Source organism: Myodes glareolus, chromosome 5, assembly GCF_982192425.1.
Source record: "Myodes glareolus chromosome 5, mMyoGla1.1, whole genome shotgun sequence".
Lineage (NCBI taxonomy): Eukaryota > Metazoa > Chordata > Mammalia > Rodentia > Cricetidae > Myodes > Myodes glareolus.
The window spans coordinates 8,588,581-8,609,918 of NC_142030.1; the positions used below are offsets into that span (position 1 = coordinate 8,588,581).

Sequence of the window (21,338 nt, forward strand, 5' to 3'; positions counted from 1 at the left end):
CTATGAACAGACATCTATAGTACCAACCCCAAGACTGAGAATGTTTGCAGCGAGCATTTGGGGCCTTAAGCAGAACTTTTCCCCGGTTTGCTGTAGCCTGCCCATCTGACGTTTCTAACCAATGTATCTGAAGAATCTGTTGATTGGAGATTTTCTTTGTTTATAAAATGGCTGCCACGTTTGAACATGGCAATTGAGGTAACCTGTATTTGTGTCCCTGGGTCATGATCACTCATATTTGTCTCTAGAGTAAACAATTCCCTTTGAGGAAGCCATTGTGTTTCATGTGTTGATGATACACACCATTTGTGTTTTAAATGGTAGGGTCCCCTGTTGCAAGGAGAGCGGGTCCTTTGTTTGTCTTGGCTGCCTGCCTATTACACCTGAAATAATCACACAGAAACTGGTGCGGGGAGAACTGTCTGTATTCTGTCAATCATGTTTTAAATAAATGCCGATTGGCCAGGCAGGAGGTGTAGGTGGGAAAACCAGACAGGAAGTGGAAATGATACAAGGAGAGCAGGAGAATTCTGGGGAGGAGGAAGTTGATTTCTCCCACTCCTGCCCAGATCACCAAAGCAACAGGATGTGAGCTGCCCCACTGAAAAAGGTACTGAGCCACATGCCTAAAATAGATCAGAAAAATGGGTTAATCAAAATGTGAGAGTTAGCTAGTAAGAAGCCTGACCTAATGGGCCAATCAACATTATAACTTACAGAGATCTCTTGTGTGATTTCATTTTGGGACTAAACAGCTGGGGGAACTGGGCAGGACAAAAACCCCAACAAGCAGGCCCAGCCCTTCATGTTACAAGAAACTGTATTTATTTAAGCACTGCCTGGCCCATTAGCTCTAACTTCTTATTGCCTTATTCTTACATCTTAATTTAACCCTTTTCTGTTAATCTGTGTATTGCCACATGATTGTGGCTTACTGGCAAGATTGTAACCAGCGTCCGTCTCAGGCAGGAGACCCACTGTGACTGTCACTCTGCCCTTCTTCCCAGCATTCAATTCTTTCTACTCTGCCTACATAAGTTCTGTCCTATCAACTAGGCCAAGGCAGTTTCTTTATTCATCCAATGAAAGCAACACATAAACAGAAGGAACTCCTACACCAGTCCCCTCCCTCAGTAATACAATAATAATAGAATACAAAACACTAGAACCCCCAAAACCCACTTTCTTTGTCCCTAGGCATTTTGCAAACTAACCAAGTTCCTAAGTCCCTAATGTGCATGCGGGGTGACAACTGGGAGTTATCCAGACATCTGCTGGAGGGTTCTAGAGATCTGGCCTGAGGCAGTAGTGCAAGTGGAGAAAGGTTGTTAGCTTTGGATCTGATCATCGTTTCAGCTGTGCCTCATCTCCTGGTTCTTCCCTGGACCTTGACCTTGGCTCCTGCTTGTTATCAGCTACTGACTTCTACTGGTTATACTTCTACCCCAGATTCTGAAACCTCTCCTGCTTTCTATGTAGAAAGGGTAATTTCTGTATCTGAATTGTTCTTTATTTAGACTGGCCTTGGACTTCTGTGATCTGAAGGGCGTGGTATGTATTGCCTTCCTGAGTGGAGCCTGGGCTACATGTGTTCTTTAGACTTATTTTTTCCCCTGTGTAGTTTGTCAAAATGAAATCAAAACAGAACCTATCACTCCACTGATCTCTACTTGAAAAGCAGTACTCAGGAATTAATGACATGTTTATAGGAGAAGATCCTATGGAATCTGCCCCACCCGGAGTATCTGCTGAAGTCAACAGAATCATCTTATGGTTACCCTATGGAAAAATCAACAACTGCCAGAATATATTTATGAAGTTATTCAGCACCTTTCAGCCCAGCCTCATTATGCCCACCCTCACATGGCACAAGGCCTTTTCCATTAGTAGGAGGAGGAACAAAAGGTCAGAGCTTCCCTGCAAGCTCCAACCACTAATTAGAGAGACCCTTATGTAGAGAATGTAATTGGGCCATTACTGAATTCTTCTACGAAAAGAAAAATATAGTTTCACTCCTATTGGTTTTCTTGTGAGTGATGCACAGACCATTAATAGATGTTCAAAGAGTATCATGGGTATTACCATTCCCGGAGATTCAGTTAATATTCCGCATATTAAAAAGGACCTTCTTGGCCAAATAGCTGTTTATGATGGCCTCTGAATCAAAAGTCAACCTCCGTAGCTATTAATATCCTTGGAATGGTCACCATTGTTTGAATATAGTTTTGTTCCTTCTAAAATTCAGACTGAAATGGAATCTCTGTTGTGAGACGTCAGAGGATAGAAATGTAATAGATGCTATTTAGAGGTTGGGCCTTTGGAAGGAGGTAAGGGAGGAAACTTTGTGATTGGATTCTGGTGCCTTCACAAGAAGGAGATTGGGCTGAGCATATGGTTTAGTAGTTAAGCTTATACTTAGCATGCCTGAAATTCTGGAGTCAGTTCCCAACATAATAAATAAAAAGCAGAAGGAAGAGGCAAGACCAAAATGCACGGATACTCCATCTTCTGTCTCCCACTTGCCTTTGGAGAAATCCATGTACCAGCTTGGGACCCTACCAGCAAACAGTCCACCACAGGATGGTGCCCCTTACCTTAAGACAGAATGCTAAGCCAAAACTACACTTCTTTCTTTTATAAACCAGCCTACGGGGTTGAGCTATTAGAAAAAGAAAATTAGCTAACAGTGAATTCCATGCCATGACAAACTCAGAAAATACTGACATTGAGGTGAAAAGTCTGTCAACAGGGACATTAAGTTTTCTTTAAAGCTAACAATGTTCTGACAATGTTAAAATTCCTCCTCCTCCCACCCCCCACACTTGGAAATAAAAGCACTAGGGGTTCAGAGCTGCAAACATGAGGCAGTTTATTTTACTATTTTCTCAAAGCTGGGTGCCAGTCCAGAACAAGCAAGTTGCTGAGTGCTAGGATTAGTCTTCCTGCCCTTGAAGTCAGGTCCCCTCCTCCCTCTCCTCACTGCTGAATCAGGAGGAAACCCTGGAACGGTCTTCTCTCTCCTACTGCACTTTCTTAACAAGCTCCTGTGTGGGTTTGCTTCTGTGTTTTACTTCCGGCGGATGTTATAGCCTCTGTGGTGGTTTAACTAAGATTGAGCTCCATCGGCTCATGGAGGTTGATGAACAATTTAAGGAAGATTAGGAAGTGTGGTCTTATTGGAGGAGGTGTGTCACTAGAGTTCTCTCTCTCTCTCTCTCTCTCTCTCTCTCTCTCTCTCTTGCGTGTGCGCGTGCGCATGTGTGTGTATATGTGTGTGTGTGTGTGTGTGTGTGTGTTTCTGTCTGCCTGCCTGTCTTCCTGTCTGTCTGTCTCCATCTTGTGGATCAGATGTAAGCTCTCAGCTACTGCTCCAGCTCCATGCCTGTTCGCTGCCACCGTGCTCCCCGCCATGATGATCATGGACTAACCTTCTGAAACTGCAAGCCTTAGTCAATGTCTTCCTTTATAACTTGTCTTGGTCATGGCATCACAGCAAAAGAAATGTAACTACACCTACCACCCATGGGACCTTGTCAGTCTGAAGGTCACTAGGTTAGCCTGGTTGGTAATAATTTTTTACTCTAAACTTATAATTTGTGGGGGTTCAGTAGCTAGATTAGCAGATTGGAGGGGGGCATAGCTAAAATATAATGCACATGCCATCAGGGGTCCAGGGGTTTCTATTTTCTGTGTCTCAAACTGAGCTGGATCAAGGCACTTTATTCTATTATCTCTCACTCTCAGAAAGATCTGAGGAGATATACATACATATACATACATACGTACTTACATATACAAAGTTAGTACAAGCTCAGCCTAGCCCTGGAGTCTAAGATATTATCTACCTCTGGCCTTGAGTCTTTGGGAACCACTTGGTTTATGGATTCACTGTTTCTTGTTTTCACAGTGATGATCCCCATACCCCACCCCACCCCCACCCATATATCCTGTTGCTACAGATGGAACTCAGGGATTTGCGTGTGCAGCTTAAGCAACTTTCTTTGTGGATGTGGAATGGTAACTGGCTGCTTCTGCAGTCTTGTGTATGGAGTGCAAAGTCCCCCACAGGTTCATGAGTTAGATAACAGGGGTTATTTTGGGAGTTTGTGGAAACTCTAGGAGGTGGCATCTAGCTAGACTTGAAGAAAATGGCTGAGTTCTGGGAGACTTCTTTTGGTTGTGCGACCTACTGGGGACACATTAGGGAAGGAAGTCACAGCTTCTCAGACGTAGCTGGCGATGTTCTTCCCACTAGCTGAAATGCAGCTTAGAGAATCTAGCAGAATTCCCCCAACTCACTTTCTTTTGTTAGTCAGACTTCAGACTAACTCGGAAATCTCGTTATGGCTGATGACCGCTACCTACCCACGCCCCTAGTGGAGCGGGTGTTAGTGGCTAAGTTTTCTGCGGGGTGGAATGTGTCTCCTTGACGCGTGATAGTGCCCAGATCACTGATGCGGGCTGTGACACCAGGGATCCAAGAATAATTTGTTCACACGAAATAAAAGCTGCTGGTCTCCCAGTTCTCACTTGCTCTTTTGCTTCACACCAGCCAGCAGATAGTCTGTCCTTTCCGTGTTAGGAATGTTTTTCAGAAGGCTGACAGCACACTGAGGGCTCAGGCTGGTTAGGAATCGAGAAGGGAGCCTTGAGTCCGTCTTAGTCACATCACAAGCAGGGGTGTCATACAAGAAGACATGGATGAAAGCAGAGATGGCTCAGTCGTTAACAGTGAGTACTGCTCTTGCGAAAAACCTGACTTCAGTCCCTGTACCTACGTTGGGTGGCTCATAGCTGCCTATAACTCTAGCTACAGGGATCCCAACACCATCTTCTGGCCTCTGTGGGCACCGTACTCATGTGTACAAACACATGCACACAATAAAACTTAAATAAATCTTTAAAAAAAACCCAAAGCAACAAAAAGAGACTAATGATGATAGGAAGTAATCCTGTAAAGAGATGCAAAGGATTTGGAACCTGGTATCCTGTAAAGAGAATTTTGTCTGGGGATGTGGCTCAGTTGGTAGAGCACCCGCCTAGCGTGGAAGACACCCTTGGTTCCACTCCCAGTGCTGTGTACACTGGGCATAGTGTCGCACAGATGCCTCTTGGGAGGTAGAGGCAGGAAAATCAGAGTTCTAAATCTGACATTTAAGATCATCTTTGGCTACTCAGAAAGCTTGAGGTCAGTCAGTCTGGGTTGCATGAGACTGTGTTTCCGAAAGAAAACAAAATGAAGAGTGAGGACTCGGAAGGAGATTTACTAACAGGATTTGAAATACAAACTTTAGAAATAGCTCACTTTTTCTTTAAAAAAAATCACCTGGCTTATGAAAGTGGAGTTCTAGTTATTCCTTAGTGGATCTCAGAACCTTAAGGGAAGCACCATATTAGTTCCTTATTATTTGTGGCTGTAATACAACACCGTGACCAAGAGCTTAGGTCCCTGAGGGAGGAACTATACTGTCCATACTGTCAGGGGACGCACGCTCAGAGCCACTCACTGATGACCGGCACACATTTGTTTATCCCAGTCTTCAGATGCTGCCAGCTGTTTCTGGGACAGAATGGATTTTTAAAATAGACTTTTTCATACAATATATTCTGATTACAATTTCCCCTCCCGTCTCCTCCCCGCCACCCTCCTACCCAAAGCCACACTCTTTCTTCTTCTCATTAGAAAACAGGCATCTAAAAAATAATGAGAAAATGAGAGAAAATGAAAACAAATTCATCGGAATAGGACATCACATGTAGATGAAGAGATATCCACTTCCACACACACACATGTAGATGAAGAGACATCCACTTCCACACACACATGTAGATGAGGAGACATCCACTTCCACACACACATGTAGATGAAGGGACACCCACCTTCACACACACAGAAATCTCATAAAAGCACAAAATTAGAAACCAGAATATATACACAAAGGAGCTGTAAAGGAAAAAAAAAAGCTCCAAAAATGTAGTTGAGTTGGTTTTGTGTTGGTCATCTACTAATGGGGGGTCCACCCTTAATTGTGTTTGTAGTCCCAGTGACAGGGGATTTCTACTTGAGTCTTTTCATTGTAAGATGTTTTATGTTTCTGATTTGTGAATTACAGTGCTACCTGAAATTTTCAATCCTTTTTTTTTTTAAATTTCATGCTTTCTAAGTGTTGAGACACAACAATGTAAGTAGGCTGTGCAGTTCAATGCCCAAGCAGACTCCGGGACAGAGGGCTTAAGTCTGAATAGATCCTACCATTTGCTACCTATGTGATTTTGAACAATTACTTCTTTTCAGCTTTGGTTTCCTCATCTATGAAACAGAAATAGTAAAAGCAACTAGCTCATTGGTTTATTATGAAAATTAAATGAAGTAATACAGATACTTACTACTATATCCAATTCTGAGAATCAGATTTCCACACACAAAACCTGGATTCCACTTTATATTGTCTTAGTGAAAAAAAATTTGAATATGTAACCAACTATTTTTTTCTCTTGCAAGTAATTTAAACGGTAACCAAGCCTGTAACAATTCTTATGTAGAAACTATGGTTGAATGGTCAAGGTTTGAAACCACAACTACTGTAAAGGCTGAAGCAGGAACACAGTAAAAATCAAGACCCGCCTGTGCTACAGAGTTAATTCAAGGCCAGTCTGGGAAACTTTGTGAGACACTGCGTCAAGACTAAAATAAAAAAGAAGTGGGTTCAGTTCATGGATAGGGGAGGAGCTAACGAGGCCCTGCCCCCAGATGGGGAGCTTTGACTGGTGACTGGGTGGGGAGGCATTTTTCCTCAAGGTTATGGCCGATGGTAGGTTGTCCACTGTAGAGCTACTTCATTTGTATTTTAATATATAAAGCATGCCTGAAAATCAGAGAGTAAAACAGCCCCCCTGGTCAGTCTTACAGACCAGACAGTGGTAACACACACCTTTAATTCCAGTAGCCACACTAGTTTGTCAGAAACTGGGCAGTAATGGTGCATGCCTTTAATCCCAGTCCTAGAGAGGATTATAAAACAGGAAAAGAACAGCTCTCACTCAGTCTCATTCTGAGATTCCTGGAGGCAGGATCACCATTTCAGACTGAGTTAGAGATAAGAGCCAGTGGCTGGTTGTTTTGCTTTTCTGACCTTAAGGTTGAACCCCAATATCTGTCTCTGGGTTTTTATTAATTGTGCTACAGTCTATGAGCAGAGTTAGTACCAACTGGATTCAGTAAGTTACGGGGAGAAAAAAAAGACATGAAAATGGGAGGGGCATATGATATGTGGGGGTGTGAGGTAGTGGGAGAATATCTTGGGATGACTGTTACCAAGGTACACTGAATATGTGCATGAATTTGACAAAGGATAAATAGAGAGAGAGGGGGCTGGGGGCTGGAGAGAGGGTTCAATGGTTAAGAATGTTAACTACTCTTGTAAAGGATCCTGGTTAGGTTTCCATGTTAGATGGCTCTTAAGTGAATTCCAGTTCACGGGATCCCACACTCTCTTCTGGAACCCCACATGCATTGCTGCATGGGGCCCACATAAACATATACAGGCTTACAAAAATAAGAAATAAATCTTTAAAAAATTAGTTTATCTGTTCTGATATTTTTGTTGATATTTCTCCTATTATTTGGGAGGAGAGGAGAGAGAGAATATGAAGTTGAGTTGGTAGGGAGGTGGGTAGGATGTTGGAGGAGTTAGGGGAGGGGAGACAATATGATTAAATTATATTGTATGGAAAAATGAAAGTAAATATTTTTTAAAAAGAACAAGTGCTAAATATGAGGCACAGAAAGAAGCCTCGGGGCCAGTAGGGCATTTGACTGCAAGTATTACACTGCTGTAGAGTAGAGAAGATCTCGGGAATCAGTAATGACTTGGGAAACTCCTTTAAGTTGAACTGGAATTGTTCTCTTCAGAGGCTTATGCTGGAATCTGACCTAGTCCTAAACTGTATTTACAATGCCATATTTCCTGCATTGCTTTTGAAATGTCTTGTTTTGAGAATGTGTATATATATATGCATATATATATACACACACACATTACACATACAGGATATGATTGTGTGCACACGTGCACGTACACACACATATCCTGCATAAGCACCAAAACACATCAAAATGAAGATTCACATTTTCTGTTGCTTTTCTTTTTTTGTTGTTTTTTTGTTTGTTTATTTTTGGTTGTTGTTATCATTTTGAGACAGGGTTTCTCTGTGTTACAGTTCTAGCTGTCCTGGAACTAGCTCTTGTGGACCAGGTTGGCCTCAAACTCATAGAGATTCGCCTGCCTCTGCCTCCTAAGTTCTGGGATTAAAAGAATGCACCACTACCACCCGGCCTGCTTTTCTTTCTTTTTTTTTTTTAAAGAGAAAATTTGGGTGCGATAAACCATAAGCTAAGGAAGGAAAACCTGGATGGAGTACTAATTCACTATAGGTAGGGGCTTGGATGTATTTTAGGTGATGAGATCCTTTAATAACACTGGTGAGTTTTGGGGTAGGCACTGGGATATGGTGTGGAGATCCAACAACTCACAAAACAAATTCCTTACATTTTAGACTTTGGAAGAAAGAGTGGAGTCTGAGTTTAGTTTAATGAATGTATTAGATAGGATTTAAGAGATCCTGTAAAAATGGCCAAGATCAAAAACACTGATGACAACTTATGCTGGAGAGGATGTGGGGTAAAGGGAACACTCCTCCATTGCTGGTGGGAGCACAAACTGATATAGCCACTTTGGAAATCAGCATGGCAATTTCTCAGAAAATTAGGAAACAACCTGCCTCAAGACCCAGCAATATCACTTTTAGGTATATACCCAAAGGATGCTCAACCATCCCCCAAGGACATGTGCTCAACTATGTTCATAGCAGCATTAGTTGTCATAGTCAAAACCTGGAAACAACCTAAATGGCCCTCGACCAAAGAATGGATAAAGAAGATGTGGTACATTTACACAATGAAGAACTACACAGTGGAAAAAAATAATGACATCTTGAAATTTCCTGGCAAATGGATGGATCTAGAAACATCATATTGAGTTAGGTGACTCATACCCAGAAAGACAAATATAATATGTACTTACTCATATAGTGGCTTTTAGACATAGAGCAAAAAAGAGTTAGCCTATAATTCACAATCCCAGAGAACCTAGACAACAAAGAAGACCCTAAAAGGGACATACATGGGTCTAATCTACATGGGAAGTAGAAAAAAAGACAAGATCTCCTGAGTAAATTGGGAGCGTGGGGATCATGGGAGAGCGCAGAAGGGGGGGGGGGGCGAGGAAGGAAGGGGAACAGAGAAAAATATATAGCTCAATAAAAAGAAAAAGGAGACTTAATTTAGGAGGATACTCCTACTGTCGCCCCCCACATTAGGCACTACAAAACTGTTTTGCCGTTTATGGAAGGTGCTAGGTAGGACTATGGCGTGGCTCATCCCTTGCACCCGGGCAGCAAGAACACCGAGCTTTGGAACACTATTAGAACATGCGTGGTCCGTTAAAAAACAAAAAACAAACAAGCAAAAAACCGCGTGAAAGTCAAGTTTGCCTTCTGATTCTGTAATTGCATTGTTACTCATTCATTCATGGCTGGTCTCAAGAAAGTGACTGGGAATGCGGTTTCTAACTCAGGGAGCCCAGTGGGAGAGAAATCGGAGCGGGCTGGAGGAGCCGCCCGGTAGGGGGCCGGGAAGGATCTACTCCGACTTCAGCAGGCCGCCAGTGGGGCAGGGTGAGACCTGAAACCGACTTCGCCTTTGCCTGAGAACACCTGCAGATCCAAAAGTTTCTCTGTCTACACCCGAGACTCCAAGCCCGGAACTTCAGGATGGACATCGGCGTTGCGGAACTTTCTAACATCGGGACTAGAGGAGGAAGTTCCGTTCGTTGCAACCCGACTGAGTTATCAGACGGCACTTCCGGCGGGTCAAGATGGCTGCGACCATTCAAGACTCACGTGTGAGCGCGGGGAAAAAGCTAAAGCGTTCCCTGAAGAAGAAGCGAAAGATGAAGCTGGTAGCCAAGGCTGAAATCTCGAATCTGGAAGATGAGCTCAAAGACTCTTCCGACGGGGAAGGTAACACGGTCGGGCGGAGCTTTGGCGGCTGAGAAGGTCGGGCTGAACTCCCCAAGGCAAGGGCTGCATTTCTTCGCGTTGTGTGTGTGGGACGAGTGAAGTTGTTCAGAGACGCCTTGCTGTCATGTTTAGTTTTGTGTTTCCACTCAGTCAGCTGTTGCTAAGATGGAAGGAACTGCTTGTGCCAATGAGAAACTTAACAGGAGGAAAGCGGGAAAGGCAGACTCTCAGTTGAAGCAACAGGGGTGGGATAGGCTCAGAGAGCGAGGAGCAAAAGGCCCCAAGGCGGAATAAATGCTGTAACTGTGTAGTGGGGGCATGGAAGGAAGCCTTTGGGAGCTGGAGACAAGATAGTATTCAGTGAAGAAGAGTAAATGGTAAGGAGAGAAACAGAAGTACCAGTTTGAGAATGAAAGGAAGCTGTGCTTTGGGAGGCCTTTCACCATTATGTGTCTGCCCTAACTGTTGCGTTTAACCTTCGGTCGTTGTCACCAGCTTCTGAGTTTAGAAGGAAGGGCAGACATTTGCTTCCTACGCCCAAGTTACTGCTACTATGTAGTAACTGGTAACTCACAATTCCACGTGTGTCTGTTCGTGTCAGTCATTCAGGAATGGCTGCACATCCGAGAGTAACATCCCGCATTTTTAACTTTCACGATGTGGCTGGTCTCGTCTCCTCATCTGCCTCTCTGCTGCTTGTTAATTACTGTTTTCTATTCATACTGGTTGCTTGACACATGGGACGTGCCCGCATGCTGGCGTTTCTCTGCCTTTTGTCTGTCCTGCCTACAGTACTCTTCAAACGCTTGTATGTCCACCTGCTTTTTCATTGGCTTGAGTCTCGGAGCCATTGGATAGTTCTCCTTATGTTTCTAATGCATCACTGTGCTCCTTGTCAGGTTCGCTTGGTGGCTTAATACCCTGCTTTCTTTAGATTGTCGTTCTCATTTTTAAATTACATGCTTTTTCAATATTTTTATTTACGTGTGTGTATGCCAACATGTGGTTATGTGTACAGACATGGAGGCCAGAGGCATTATTTTTTGGAGCTGTAGTTATAGGTTCAGTTACAGGGAACTGAACTCAAGTCCTCTGAAGAGCAGAAAATGCACTTAACTCCCCCTCCCCCCAAAAAAAAATCCAACAACTTTTATGTGTCTTTTCTGTGTGTGATGTTTGGTATCAAACCACATAAATGCTAGCTAAGAGCTCTCCCACTGAGTTTACTACTCCCCATCAAGTTCTTTTTTGGCGTTTGAGCCATGTCTGTGACAGTGGTAAAGAATAATAAAAGGCCTTTCGTTTCATGAATTTTGTAATAGATAGTTGTTGGTTAATGCACCTTCTTTGGTGTGACTCAGAATTGGATATTTAACCTAAGAAATGGTTGTTTTTGTCTTGTGAATTCAGTCTTTCTGGAAAGGTTTTATAGAGCTCTCGCCAAGATTTCAGATGACAATAACTGAAAAGTTATAAAAACTGAGGCCTCAGGAGTGGTGAGCAAGTTACAGGCATGTGATTAAATTGTACCAGCCCATCTGTTAGGAACCTGGATCAGACATATTTGACTTTTCAGCTGAGCATGACAGTGGTTAAAGATCTGAAGCAACCTCATTTTGTTGGGTGGCATTGCCTCACAGATAGCACGGGTGTGGCTTATGTGTCTTGAGCTGTACTTTTTATCTTCTGGTTTTGATTTCTTTTGACATACTGTTCAAGAGAGGTAGAAAACTGCTTTTATGAAATATGGTGTGTTGCAAAAACTTCCTGATCTCTTGAGATGGAGACATTGAGACTTTGATAGCGGCAGTATCTGAGAATTTTGCATAGACCTGATGCATGTGTGGTGCTCAGGAGACTTTTATTCATTAAGTACATTAGAAAGATCTCTGTTCTTCCACCAATGGACAACTCGACCGATACCAGATCTTGGCTGAGTGGCACCTTGGTAAAATCTCTGACATTGATTCCTCTGGAGACTGCTAGAAGTCTTGTAATTAAATCACAGTTCAGTTTTCATGTTTTTTTTTTGTTATTAAAATACCTGCTTTTATTTAGGATGTAGCATCTCTAATAGTAGAAAAATAATCATCTTTTTATGGTTCATGGATTTAAAATATTTTAAGCAAAATTTTTAATTTTTTGAAGGCCCCTCATTAATTTTTTATAGGTGATACCAATTTATATTTCTACTGATAGTTTTAGTTGGGATCTCATGAGCATAGACTTGGAGTGTGTCACAGTGGCTTCTAATTGAAGGTCCTCCTGTGTCAGTCCATGTCCCCTCCCACTTCTGGCCTCTCCAGCGCCAGCATATGTGGTTTCTTTTGTTTTGATGAAATTCTGACTGGAGTGACATGGAATCTTGCTGTAGTTTTGATTCGTGTTTCCTTCATGGCTAAAGACAGTAAGCATATTTTCTGTGTTTTGGGTTATTTGTACTTTTTCACTTGAAGAGTGACTGCACAGGCCATTTGCCCATTTCTTGAGAGACTGTTTGCTCCTTTAGCACTGTGGCTTTGACTTGGCAGTCCTCCTGCCTCAGTCTTATGCCGCTTGACTCAGCTACAGTATGTATCTTAAACAGTGTATGAATGTCAGCTGCTGTAAGAGGGAGAGAGGATGACATCCCTATAGAGTTTTCCTTGAGCTGCCTAGATTAAGTGGATAATTTATTGCTTCAAATACAATATATACTTGGTTCTTCAACAAAACCTCAAAAATCACTTCTGTTGAACTTTGGTCAAAACATGAAAACAGATACTATTAGCTGAGGAAGGTGAGACTAACCGACTTATTACTCAAATTGTCGAATCAGTGCAGAAGGTTCAGGCACAATGCTATTTGTAATCTTGGGGAAAAGCTTTTATACTCCAGTCAACCCAGGTGACCAAGTCCTTGGCCTCCCTCCATAGCCAGGATGAGAAGAGACACTTCCTCAGAGAAAGTGTCCTCCGACTGTGACATAAGGTGGGTGGTAATGTCATTCTAGGGCTGGAGAGGTGGCTCAGCCATTAAAGGCTAGGCTCACATAGACAGTGAAAACCCCTAAATTGTCTTGGTTACGTGCATAAAAATTGCTGTCCGCTTCTCACACCGGTCTTCATAACAATCTAGCCCTTCATTTTTGATGAACTACAAAGCTGCATTTAAGACCTAATAACCTAGCAGAATGTGTGCTTTCATCAAACTGCAGCCATCTTTTTCGTTAAAATGATTTAAAATAGCAAAGCAGCACACCTAAGAAACGAAGTGTCTAAGCCCTGTGTGAGTGGTGAACGGTTTATGGCAGTGTTGTCTTTGTAAACTTTCCCACAACCACCTCCTGCCCTGTCATTAGTATTCATTCTTTTCTCTTAAACACGCACAGCTTTATCGAACATTTCTTTATCTGCTGAACTTGAGTTCTTTGGTGAAAGAAGGGTAGCACTGGGTGTCATTTCTTTCCTTGTTCTTTATTCAGAAGTGCCTAGAAATGTCTGGGGGGTGTGCATGCTCTTCGCCGTTTGTCTTGGGCCTGAGGAAAACTCTACTTTCCTGCCAGCCGCTAGCCCTCTGGGCTGAAGAACTGGTAGGTAGACAAGTGTGTGGCTGCTGAGGGTCTGGAAGAAGCAGAAGGCGAGAAGCCCGTGTCTTCTTCAGTCTGCAGTTATATTGCATTTAAGGTGGTGAGAGCTGAAGAATTGAGTTCCTCGGTCACGCTAGACATATTTGAAGTAGGCAATAGCTTGTAGGTGACTTGTGGAGCATTGCCGTTGTTGGAATTTTTGTCATTATTTGCAGCAAGCGTCCTCTGCAGTTCTTTCTTGTTTTCCTAATTATAAAGTAAAACTCAGTAGTCACCTTTAAAAGTAATATAGGACGTGGAAAGAATTTTATACATGTCTAGTGATTTCTAGTCATGCATTAGACAGCTGTGTTTACTTTCTGCTGCAAAAGATTGGTTAGCGAAAAATTAGCAGAAGATTTTCTGTATCTGTCAGGATACAGTTGAAAATGAAGAGTGAGTTTGTTGGTTGTTGGTTTATTCGTTTAGTTCTAGTTCTCATAATAATTGGTCTTCAGTATCCTATAAGGAAATTATGTCGTGTGTGTGTGTGTGTGTGTGTGTGTGTGTGTGTGTGTGTTGGCAGATTTTACTACATTATTATTTTTTATTTATTTATCCTCAATGTTATTTCCATTAGTACCAAATGCTGGACTCATTTGCTGAATCTGAGCTTCTTAATAAAATAAAATAAAATAAAACAAAATAGCGATTCCTTGGCTTACTGTGTTCCCTGTCTTTTTCTGTGTGTCTGCTGCATGCGATTTTCCTCACCCCCAATAAAAGGCTTTCAAGTGCTGAAAAACAAAACACCACTTTTCCAAATTCTTCTGGAATTCTTTTCATTGGTAGGGTGAGTTCAGGTTGTATAAAATATTGCTATAGACTTTTTGCAAGTTTTTTTTTCTGTGTGTGTGTGTGTGTGTGTGTGTGTGTGTGTGTGTGTGTGTCCTGTATTTCTCTGAGCAAGCGGAGAGCTGCAATGGCTTGCATCATGAAAAGACTTCTTTCTACCTCACAGTGTGGCTCATTGCTGCCTTTGCACAGATTCATCAGAACGAACACTAGATGTCAGTGTTGTAGTTTGGTTATTTTGGGTATTTTCTTAGGAGTTGGGAAAGCCTTTTTTTTTATTCTAATGTCCCAGATAGTGCTGATTAAAGCTTGGGGGGGGGGGGGGGGAGACAGAGACAGAGAGAGAGAGAGAGAGAGAGAGAGCGCACATGAGATGCTTCTGGGGAGAAGTCTGGCACTTGACAGTGTAGTTTTCACTGTGCTGACTTTACTGCCCTACGTAGACTTTGCTGGCTGGCTGATCATCCTCGTCTGTAATTGGGGAAATCCAAGGAAATGCTTCCAAATCCAGTTCAGTTCATCAATATGGCTCTTAAAAATTTGATATTGCAGTGTTTGGGGTTTTGGATTTTTGGATGCCTAACCTGTATTATTTAAAATTAGTACCTAAAGGCCATGTATTATAGTTAGTCCCTGGGTAAAAGGTCTAGTCAGCTGTTTTGGCTGATTTGTAGCTTAAACTCTAAGGTTGGAAGGATCTGCCTCCATGAGGGGTGTCAGATGGTATTAAAGAGAGCAGTGGGAAGCTCATGTTTCTCTAAGGCAGCTGCTGTCACGGAGTTTCCTCTCTGAGAATTCTCAGCTGCCTTTATTAGCTCTTATTAGAAAACGTCTCAGTTTCCTTTGAAGTGTTTTCCAGTGGATTCCATGGGATTCTGGAAGAAGACACTGGAACTCTGGGAAGTGCTCTGGGCCGTGTAGCTGCCTGCACACCATGCTGCCTGCTAAGCTTCCAGTACCCCAGCTGTTCAGCAGGCTTTCCCAGCCAAGCCCTCCTGTGCTGCTGTTGCTGCTAGCCCTCTGACCCTCTGACCCCTGCTGCCTGGGTTCTCAGTGAGGAGCTAGTTTGCCCACAGTCTGTGTTCTGGTGAATTCTGCTACACCCCTAAGAATGTGGTCGGTCACCTCGGAGGCTGATGTTTCCACCGTTGCTCAGCACTGCTGATCTCCCCCAACCACCAAAATGTGAGAGTTGACCAAATCAAAGTTTTATTGCTATATCCTCCTTTTAAAAAAATCAGGTGGTTTTAGTATTTTTCTGGATAAAAGTTCAGGATTTTAATGTGTGTGGCAAATTTTTTAGGAAAATGGAATCTGCACTAAAATGTTTTTCTTAACGAATTCATACATCTTGCCTTTTTTTTTTTTTTTTTTTTGAGACAGGGTTTACTGTGTACAGTCCTGGCTGTCCTGGAACTTGTTCTGTAGACCAGGCTGGCCTTGAAACTCAGAGATCCACCTGCAACCAGGATTAAAGGCATGCACCACCACTGCCCAACTAATACTTCAGTTCTCAAAAATAACCTTTGTTGGTCTCTTCAATAGTGTAGAGCTCAGTTGGGATCTGTCTTGAGAGCACTCAGCATTGGACCTCCCTGGTCTCCCACCTTCCCCACAGGTGCAAAGTGAGCAGCTGTTGGATTTGTCTCCACCACCTGCTCCTGACGGCACTCTGACTTCCCTGTCAGCGCTGTGGGCTGCTGTCTGCTGCTGTTAGCAACATGGGGGATCCTGGTGCTTCTCATAGTGCTGCAGGCACGGGCCTTCAGAGGGCCTGCCAGGGCTCTGCCCAGGGCACTAAAGTCAACTTCCTTTTACTTTTAGGTTCGGTAGAAAGCTGTGACGCAGAAATGGACCAGTCTTCAGATGATGGTGCGGCAGAAGCCGACAGTGAGGACAATGTGGAGTCCTGTGAGGAGGAAAATGAAGATGCTGCAGAGTCAAGTGCTGGGACTAATTCTGGCTGGGCAGATGCCATGGCCAAAATCCTTAACAAAAAGACTCCTAAAAGTAAACCCACCATCCTCACCAAAAACAAAGAGCTGGAGAAGGAGAAGGAGAAGCTAAAGCAGGAGAGGTTGGAGAAAAGGAAGCAGGTCTGTCCATCTGCTTGTCTGTGCTGGCCTTGGAGTCTGTCCTAGAAGCATTCAGCTCGAAGGGCTTCTTATGTGGGTGGGTAAGCAGGGTTATGTCAGAAACACAGTCTTGTGTGGGCCATGGAGCAAGCCCAGCTCTACTGTGTAAATATGAATACTAAATTGTGTGTAGTTTAGAAATGGTTTTCTGAAGACAAACTGAATTCTTGCTCTAGTCAATCACTGCTGGTAAAGTTAGTCTAACCTTAACTAAAAACCTAAATTTGCACATAAGTTAGCTGTTATACAGTATAAAGGAAGCTATGGTGAGGTTTTTGTCTTCTTTGTACTATAAGTATCAGTATGTCAAAATATTTGGCTATAAAAATAAGTAGTTTCTAATGAAAGAAACTTTCCATATTTGTACTGAAGTATAGAAGTACAAACTTTTAAGGAGTAGTTTCCATACAGGTGAAAGAAGGAGGCGTGAGTTATCGTATGTTGTTTTTGTGTCTGGCACTCCCTTGTTCCTGTAGGTTACTCCACTTAAAAGCTGGACTCTTCTGGCATTGCTCTCGACATCCAACTGTGCTCTTACTGAGAATCCTTTATACCGAGGAGAAGCTTTGTCTCTAAGCCTTACAGAACGCTTCTCCATTGAAATCTGAATATTTGTTTATTAACTGGCGAAGGTTGGAAGCAGTCTTACAAATGACAGAACCCGTAATTACCTCTAGTCTCCAGATTCCAGGGAGGGCAAGAATTTCAAGCTAAGGGGAGCGCATAGGTCAGCTCTGAGTGCTGGAGATGTGCTGGGCGTGGAGCACGTGGAAGCACACTTGCTGGTGGCAGCAGTGGCGGAACTGTCCTCCTGGAAAAGTCAGGTAGCAATGTCCTGTGACCTGCTAAGGTTTTGTTTCTCACTTAGTGTAGTAGGAGCTGTGAGCCGCTTCTCACCGCCTGCCTCCCAGCTAATTTTTCCCGAAATAATTACACGGAAACTGTATTCTTTTAAACACTGCTTGGCCCATTATCTGTAGCCTCTTATTAGCTAACTCTTACATATTGATTTAACCCATTTCTAATAATCTGTGTAGCACCACGAGGTGGTGGCTTACCAGGAGTATTCTAACCTGTGTCTGTCTCGGAGAGGAGAGTCATGGCGACTGCCTCATTGCCTTCTTCCTCCCAGCATTCTGTTCTGTCTACTCCACCTATCTAAGCTGCTGTCCTATCAAAAGCCAAGGCAGTTTCTTTATTAACCAATGAAGGTAACACATAGACAGTTAACCCTCCTCCATCAACTTGGTGTGGTAATGAACCTGCTAATTTTGAAATGCACCATGGGAAGAATGCCTTTTCTAAAGGAGCCGGCCACTCTGTCTTGTCAGATCTGGAGTGTTAGCAGCCACGTTCTGTTATTGTTTTTTTGTGTTGTTTTCCTGAGGCTTATTTTGTAGATAGGCTGTCCTTGAACTCATAGAGATCTGCCTGTCCCTGCCTCCTGAGTGCTGGGATTAAAAGCATCACCATCACCTGGTCTTAGCCATGTAGAAGAAGAGGAGGGTAGAGAAAAGCCAGCATTTTCCACTGTTCTCAGTGTAGATGCTTAGTGGTCTTCAGGCGAGTAGTTCATCTGGTCAGTATATATCATCTTGGGAAACAGACCTAAACAGTCAGTCTGTCAAATCAGGTATGCGGGACCAGGATGTTGCTCAGAAGCCATTTTACCCTAGCCTGAGGGTTGTCTGTGGAGCTTCCTTTCTCCAGCTCCCCTTCCGTATTTGCATGGTGGTAGGAAATGAGCTTGTTTGAGTTTGGGATTAAAAGGCTGTATATGATGAGAGCATTGTTGGATGTGCCTGGGGAGGAGAAATAGATTTAAATGCTTTTTATACAAAGAGAAATAGACAATCGTGAGACAATACGTGCCTATCTAGTTGGTGAGTCCACTCTAAAAAGAACAGGAAGCTTCTTGCCCTTACCGGAGTGGGCAGTGTGGTTTTGTGCATCCCATTGATGATGGGCTGTGTCAGTCAGGGGTGGCTGGCTCACCCTGCCTTGCACTGCCTGGCTGTATGTGTTGGCAGTTCTCCAGAGCCTGACTCCAGGGATCCTCTTAAAGACTGCTTCTCACATGACATGCTGAGTGCTGACCACAGGCTGTGAGAGCTGAGCCCCTAAAACTGTGGTGAAAAACACAACCCACAGCTCGGGGATTGATTACCTTTCTCCTTCCTCAGAATGGCTTATCAAAGTTGCCTGCTCTTTCAAAAATGCCTAATATCCTTTCACATGACTGTATTTATAACGCAGCTCGATAAGAAGCGGGAGTGGGAGATGCTGTGCAGAGTGAAGCCAGATGTTGTCCAAGACAAAGAGACAGAGAGGAAACTTCAGAGGATTGCAACGAGGTAAGACAGTGCTTCTGCCTTTAAAACAGGTCCACGAAAGCAAAAGCTTTGCTAGTGATCCACCTTTCAGATTGATTCCCAAGCTCTGTCTTCCTGAGCCGAGTGACATGCATCCAAGGCTGCTCTTGGACACTAAATTTCACCAAAGACTTTGGAGGTGTCATGAGGCAGAACTGTAGTATGCTAAGTGTGTATTGGGTCTGCATCTGCTCAGGTCATCATTTTTATAGTTGTGGGGATTGTGTTTTCAGACCGCTGATGGCATCTTTCTCTAGTGCTTGTCTGAACGCGTGGTGTGGGGTTTGTTTTCTTACACTGTATGAACAGGATGCTGTGTCACACATTGTGCCAGCTTTACCTTGGCCGTTTCCCTCGAATCCCTCACCCCAGCATGAGCACCAAGCATTTGCCACTTTCCATATCTAGAGCTGAAGAGGAGATGGTGTCTTCTGTGTGATCACGTGTCATCTGCAGAGATGAGATTTTGGAGAATGGGATGTGTTCTGCTATAGTGGCAACCGTGCGAGTTGGAGAATTGGGGATGGCCTCACAGGAGGCAGCATTGAATTGCTCCTTAGAAAGCACAGCAGTTCTGTTTAGTGGAGTGATGGTCAACTTCTAGTTGATGGTTTACTCTGGTCACTTTCTGGTCTGTGGGGGTTACACAGTGAGGTGGCAGAGTCTGTCTTGACTCATCTGTTATTCCCAGCATGTGAGGATCCCTGAAAATTGAGACACTGCTCTTTTGTTTGAAAAAAAAACAACAACAACTCAGTTTTCAATAGCTTCTTAACCATTGTTATTTTAAAATAACTACATGAAAATTCAGCTTATTGACATATTAAGACCCTTCACTTGTGGATTCAATGTGCTTTAAAGTAGAAGTAAAGCCAGCTTACAACCTGATTTGACAAGAAAGACTGCATTGTTGACCAAGCAGACTGATGAGTCAGTTCAGCTCAGCGTTAGCTTTCAAGAGTAAATTAGAATATTTGCTTCCTGAGAGCTCTTGCCTTTTCCTAGACTGTCATAGTAGGACGGTATTCTGTGCTTGTCTGTGTTAACATTGCTCCGATATTTTGCATTCCAGGGGTGTGGTGCAGTTATTCAATGCTGTTCAGAAACACCAAAAGAATGTTGGTGAAAAGGTTAAGGAAGCAGGAGGCTCCATCAGGAAGCAAGCTAAGTTGATGTCAACTGTTTCCAAGAAGGATTTCATCAGTGTTCTTCGAGGAATGGATGGTACAAAGGAGAACAGTTCTGCTGGGAAGAACCCCCAAGCCAGACAGGTAAGACTCTGCGTGACAGGGAATCACTGCATCAGACACTTGGTTAAAATGCAAAAGACAGGTAGGACTGCATGGTGAGAGTCACTGCATCAGACGGACACTTAAAAATCTAACAGACAGGCTGTTAAAGTTCTGAGATGGAGAAACAGCACCCTGCAGAATTAAGAGTTCTTTCAGATCCTATTACAATTCCTGTTTTCCCACAGCCTAGCTAAAGGTTTGAAGTTACCAGTTACTGCTATCATAACCCTGTTGATGGAACTCAGGGGCCAAGTGGAGTCATAAAAGTAGTGTGGAAGGGGGTTTGAATCGTTCCTCTCTTAAACCTATCATTTCTGCATCTTGGAAAGTGGAAATCCAGGTGATGATGACAGTTTAAAATTTGGTCCACAGAAATGGCTGTGATGGGATGTAGCTTATAACGTGTGGTGTCAGGACCTTGAGGAGCAATGGTGGATAGCCTAAAACATGATTAATAAAAACTCAGAGACAGAAATTAGGGTTCAACCTGAAGGTCAGTAAAGCAAAGTGATGGCGGAAATCACAAAATAATCTCGCACTAGTTCAGATGAATAATAAAGGGTTATTTATTTAGGGGAGACTTACAGATCACTGTCCTAGATAACGGTCCTCTGCAGGAATGGAAAACAGGAACAGAGTCTAGGAAGTGAGAGCCTGAAGCAAGAGCAACCACATGATAGTTATACATATTATGAACTACAGTGTGATGTGGGTTTTTTGGTTTATGTATAAATGGTAATGGTCAGGTCATAGCCACTGCCTTAAACCAAAACTTTGTCCTCCTGCCATTGTAGCTGTTAGCCAGCCTTCCCCATAGTCTCCACAGTCTCCAATAATTACTACTTTACTCTCAACTTCTGTGAGATACTTTACAGTTCCACAAGCGATTGTGTGTTGTGTCTTCTGTGCCTGGCTTGTTTATAGCATAGAACAGTGTCCTCTGGGTGCCTCCATCCTGTCACAAATGTTGGGGCACATCTTTTTCTGTGTTTGAATAGTACTCCATTGCAATAGAAGTTAAGTCATAATGCTGATGTAACACATGTTTATAAAATGC

General features: G+C 43.1%; 1 protein-coding gene across 1 annotated transcript in view; it reads left to right on the forward strand.

The window, feature by feature from the left end:
• Positions 1-9,899: 9,899 nt before the first annotated feature.
• Positions 9,900-21,338, forward strand: part of Rrp15 (ribosomal RNA processing 15 homolog) — a 28,153-nt gene continuing 16,714 nt past the window's right edge. The window contains exons 1-4 of the mRNA XM_048439490.3: positions 9,900-10,080; positions 16,307-16,578; positions 18,874-18,971; positions 20,062-20,260. Of these exons, the coding sequence (XP_048295447.1) occupies positions 9,936-10,080; positions 16,307-16,578; positions 18,874-18,971; positions 20,062-20,260 (714 nt within the window). The 5' untranslated portion in view covers positions 9,900-9,935. The remainder of the gene's footprint in view (positions 10,081-16,306; positions 16,579-18,873; positions 18,972-20,061; positions 20,261-21,338) is intronic.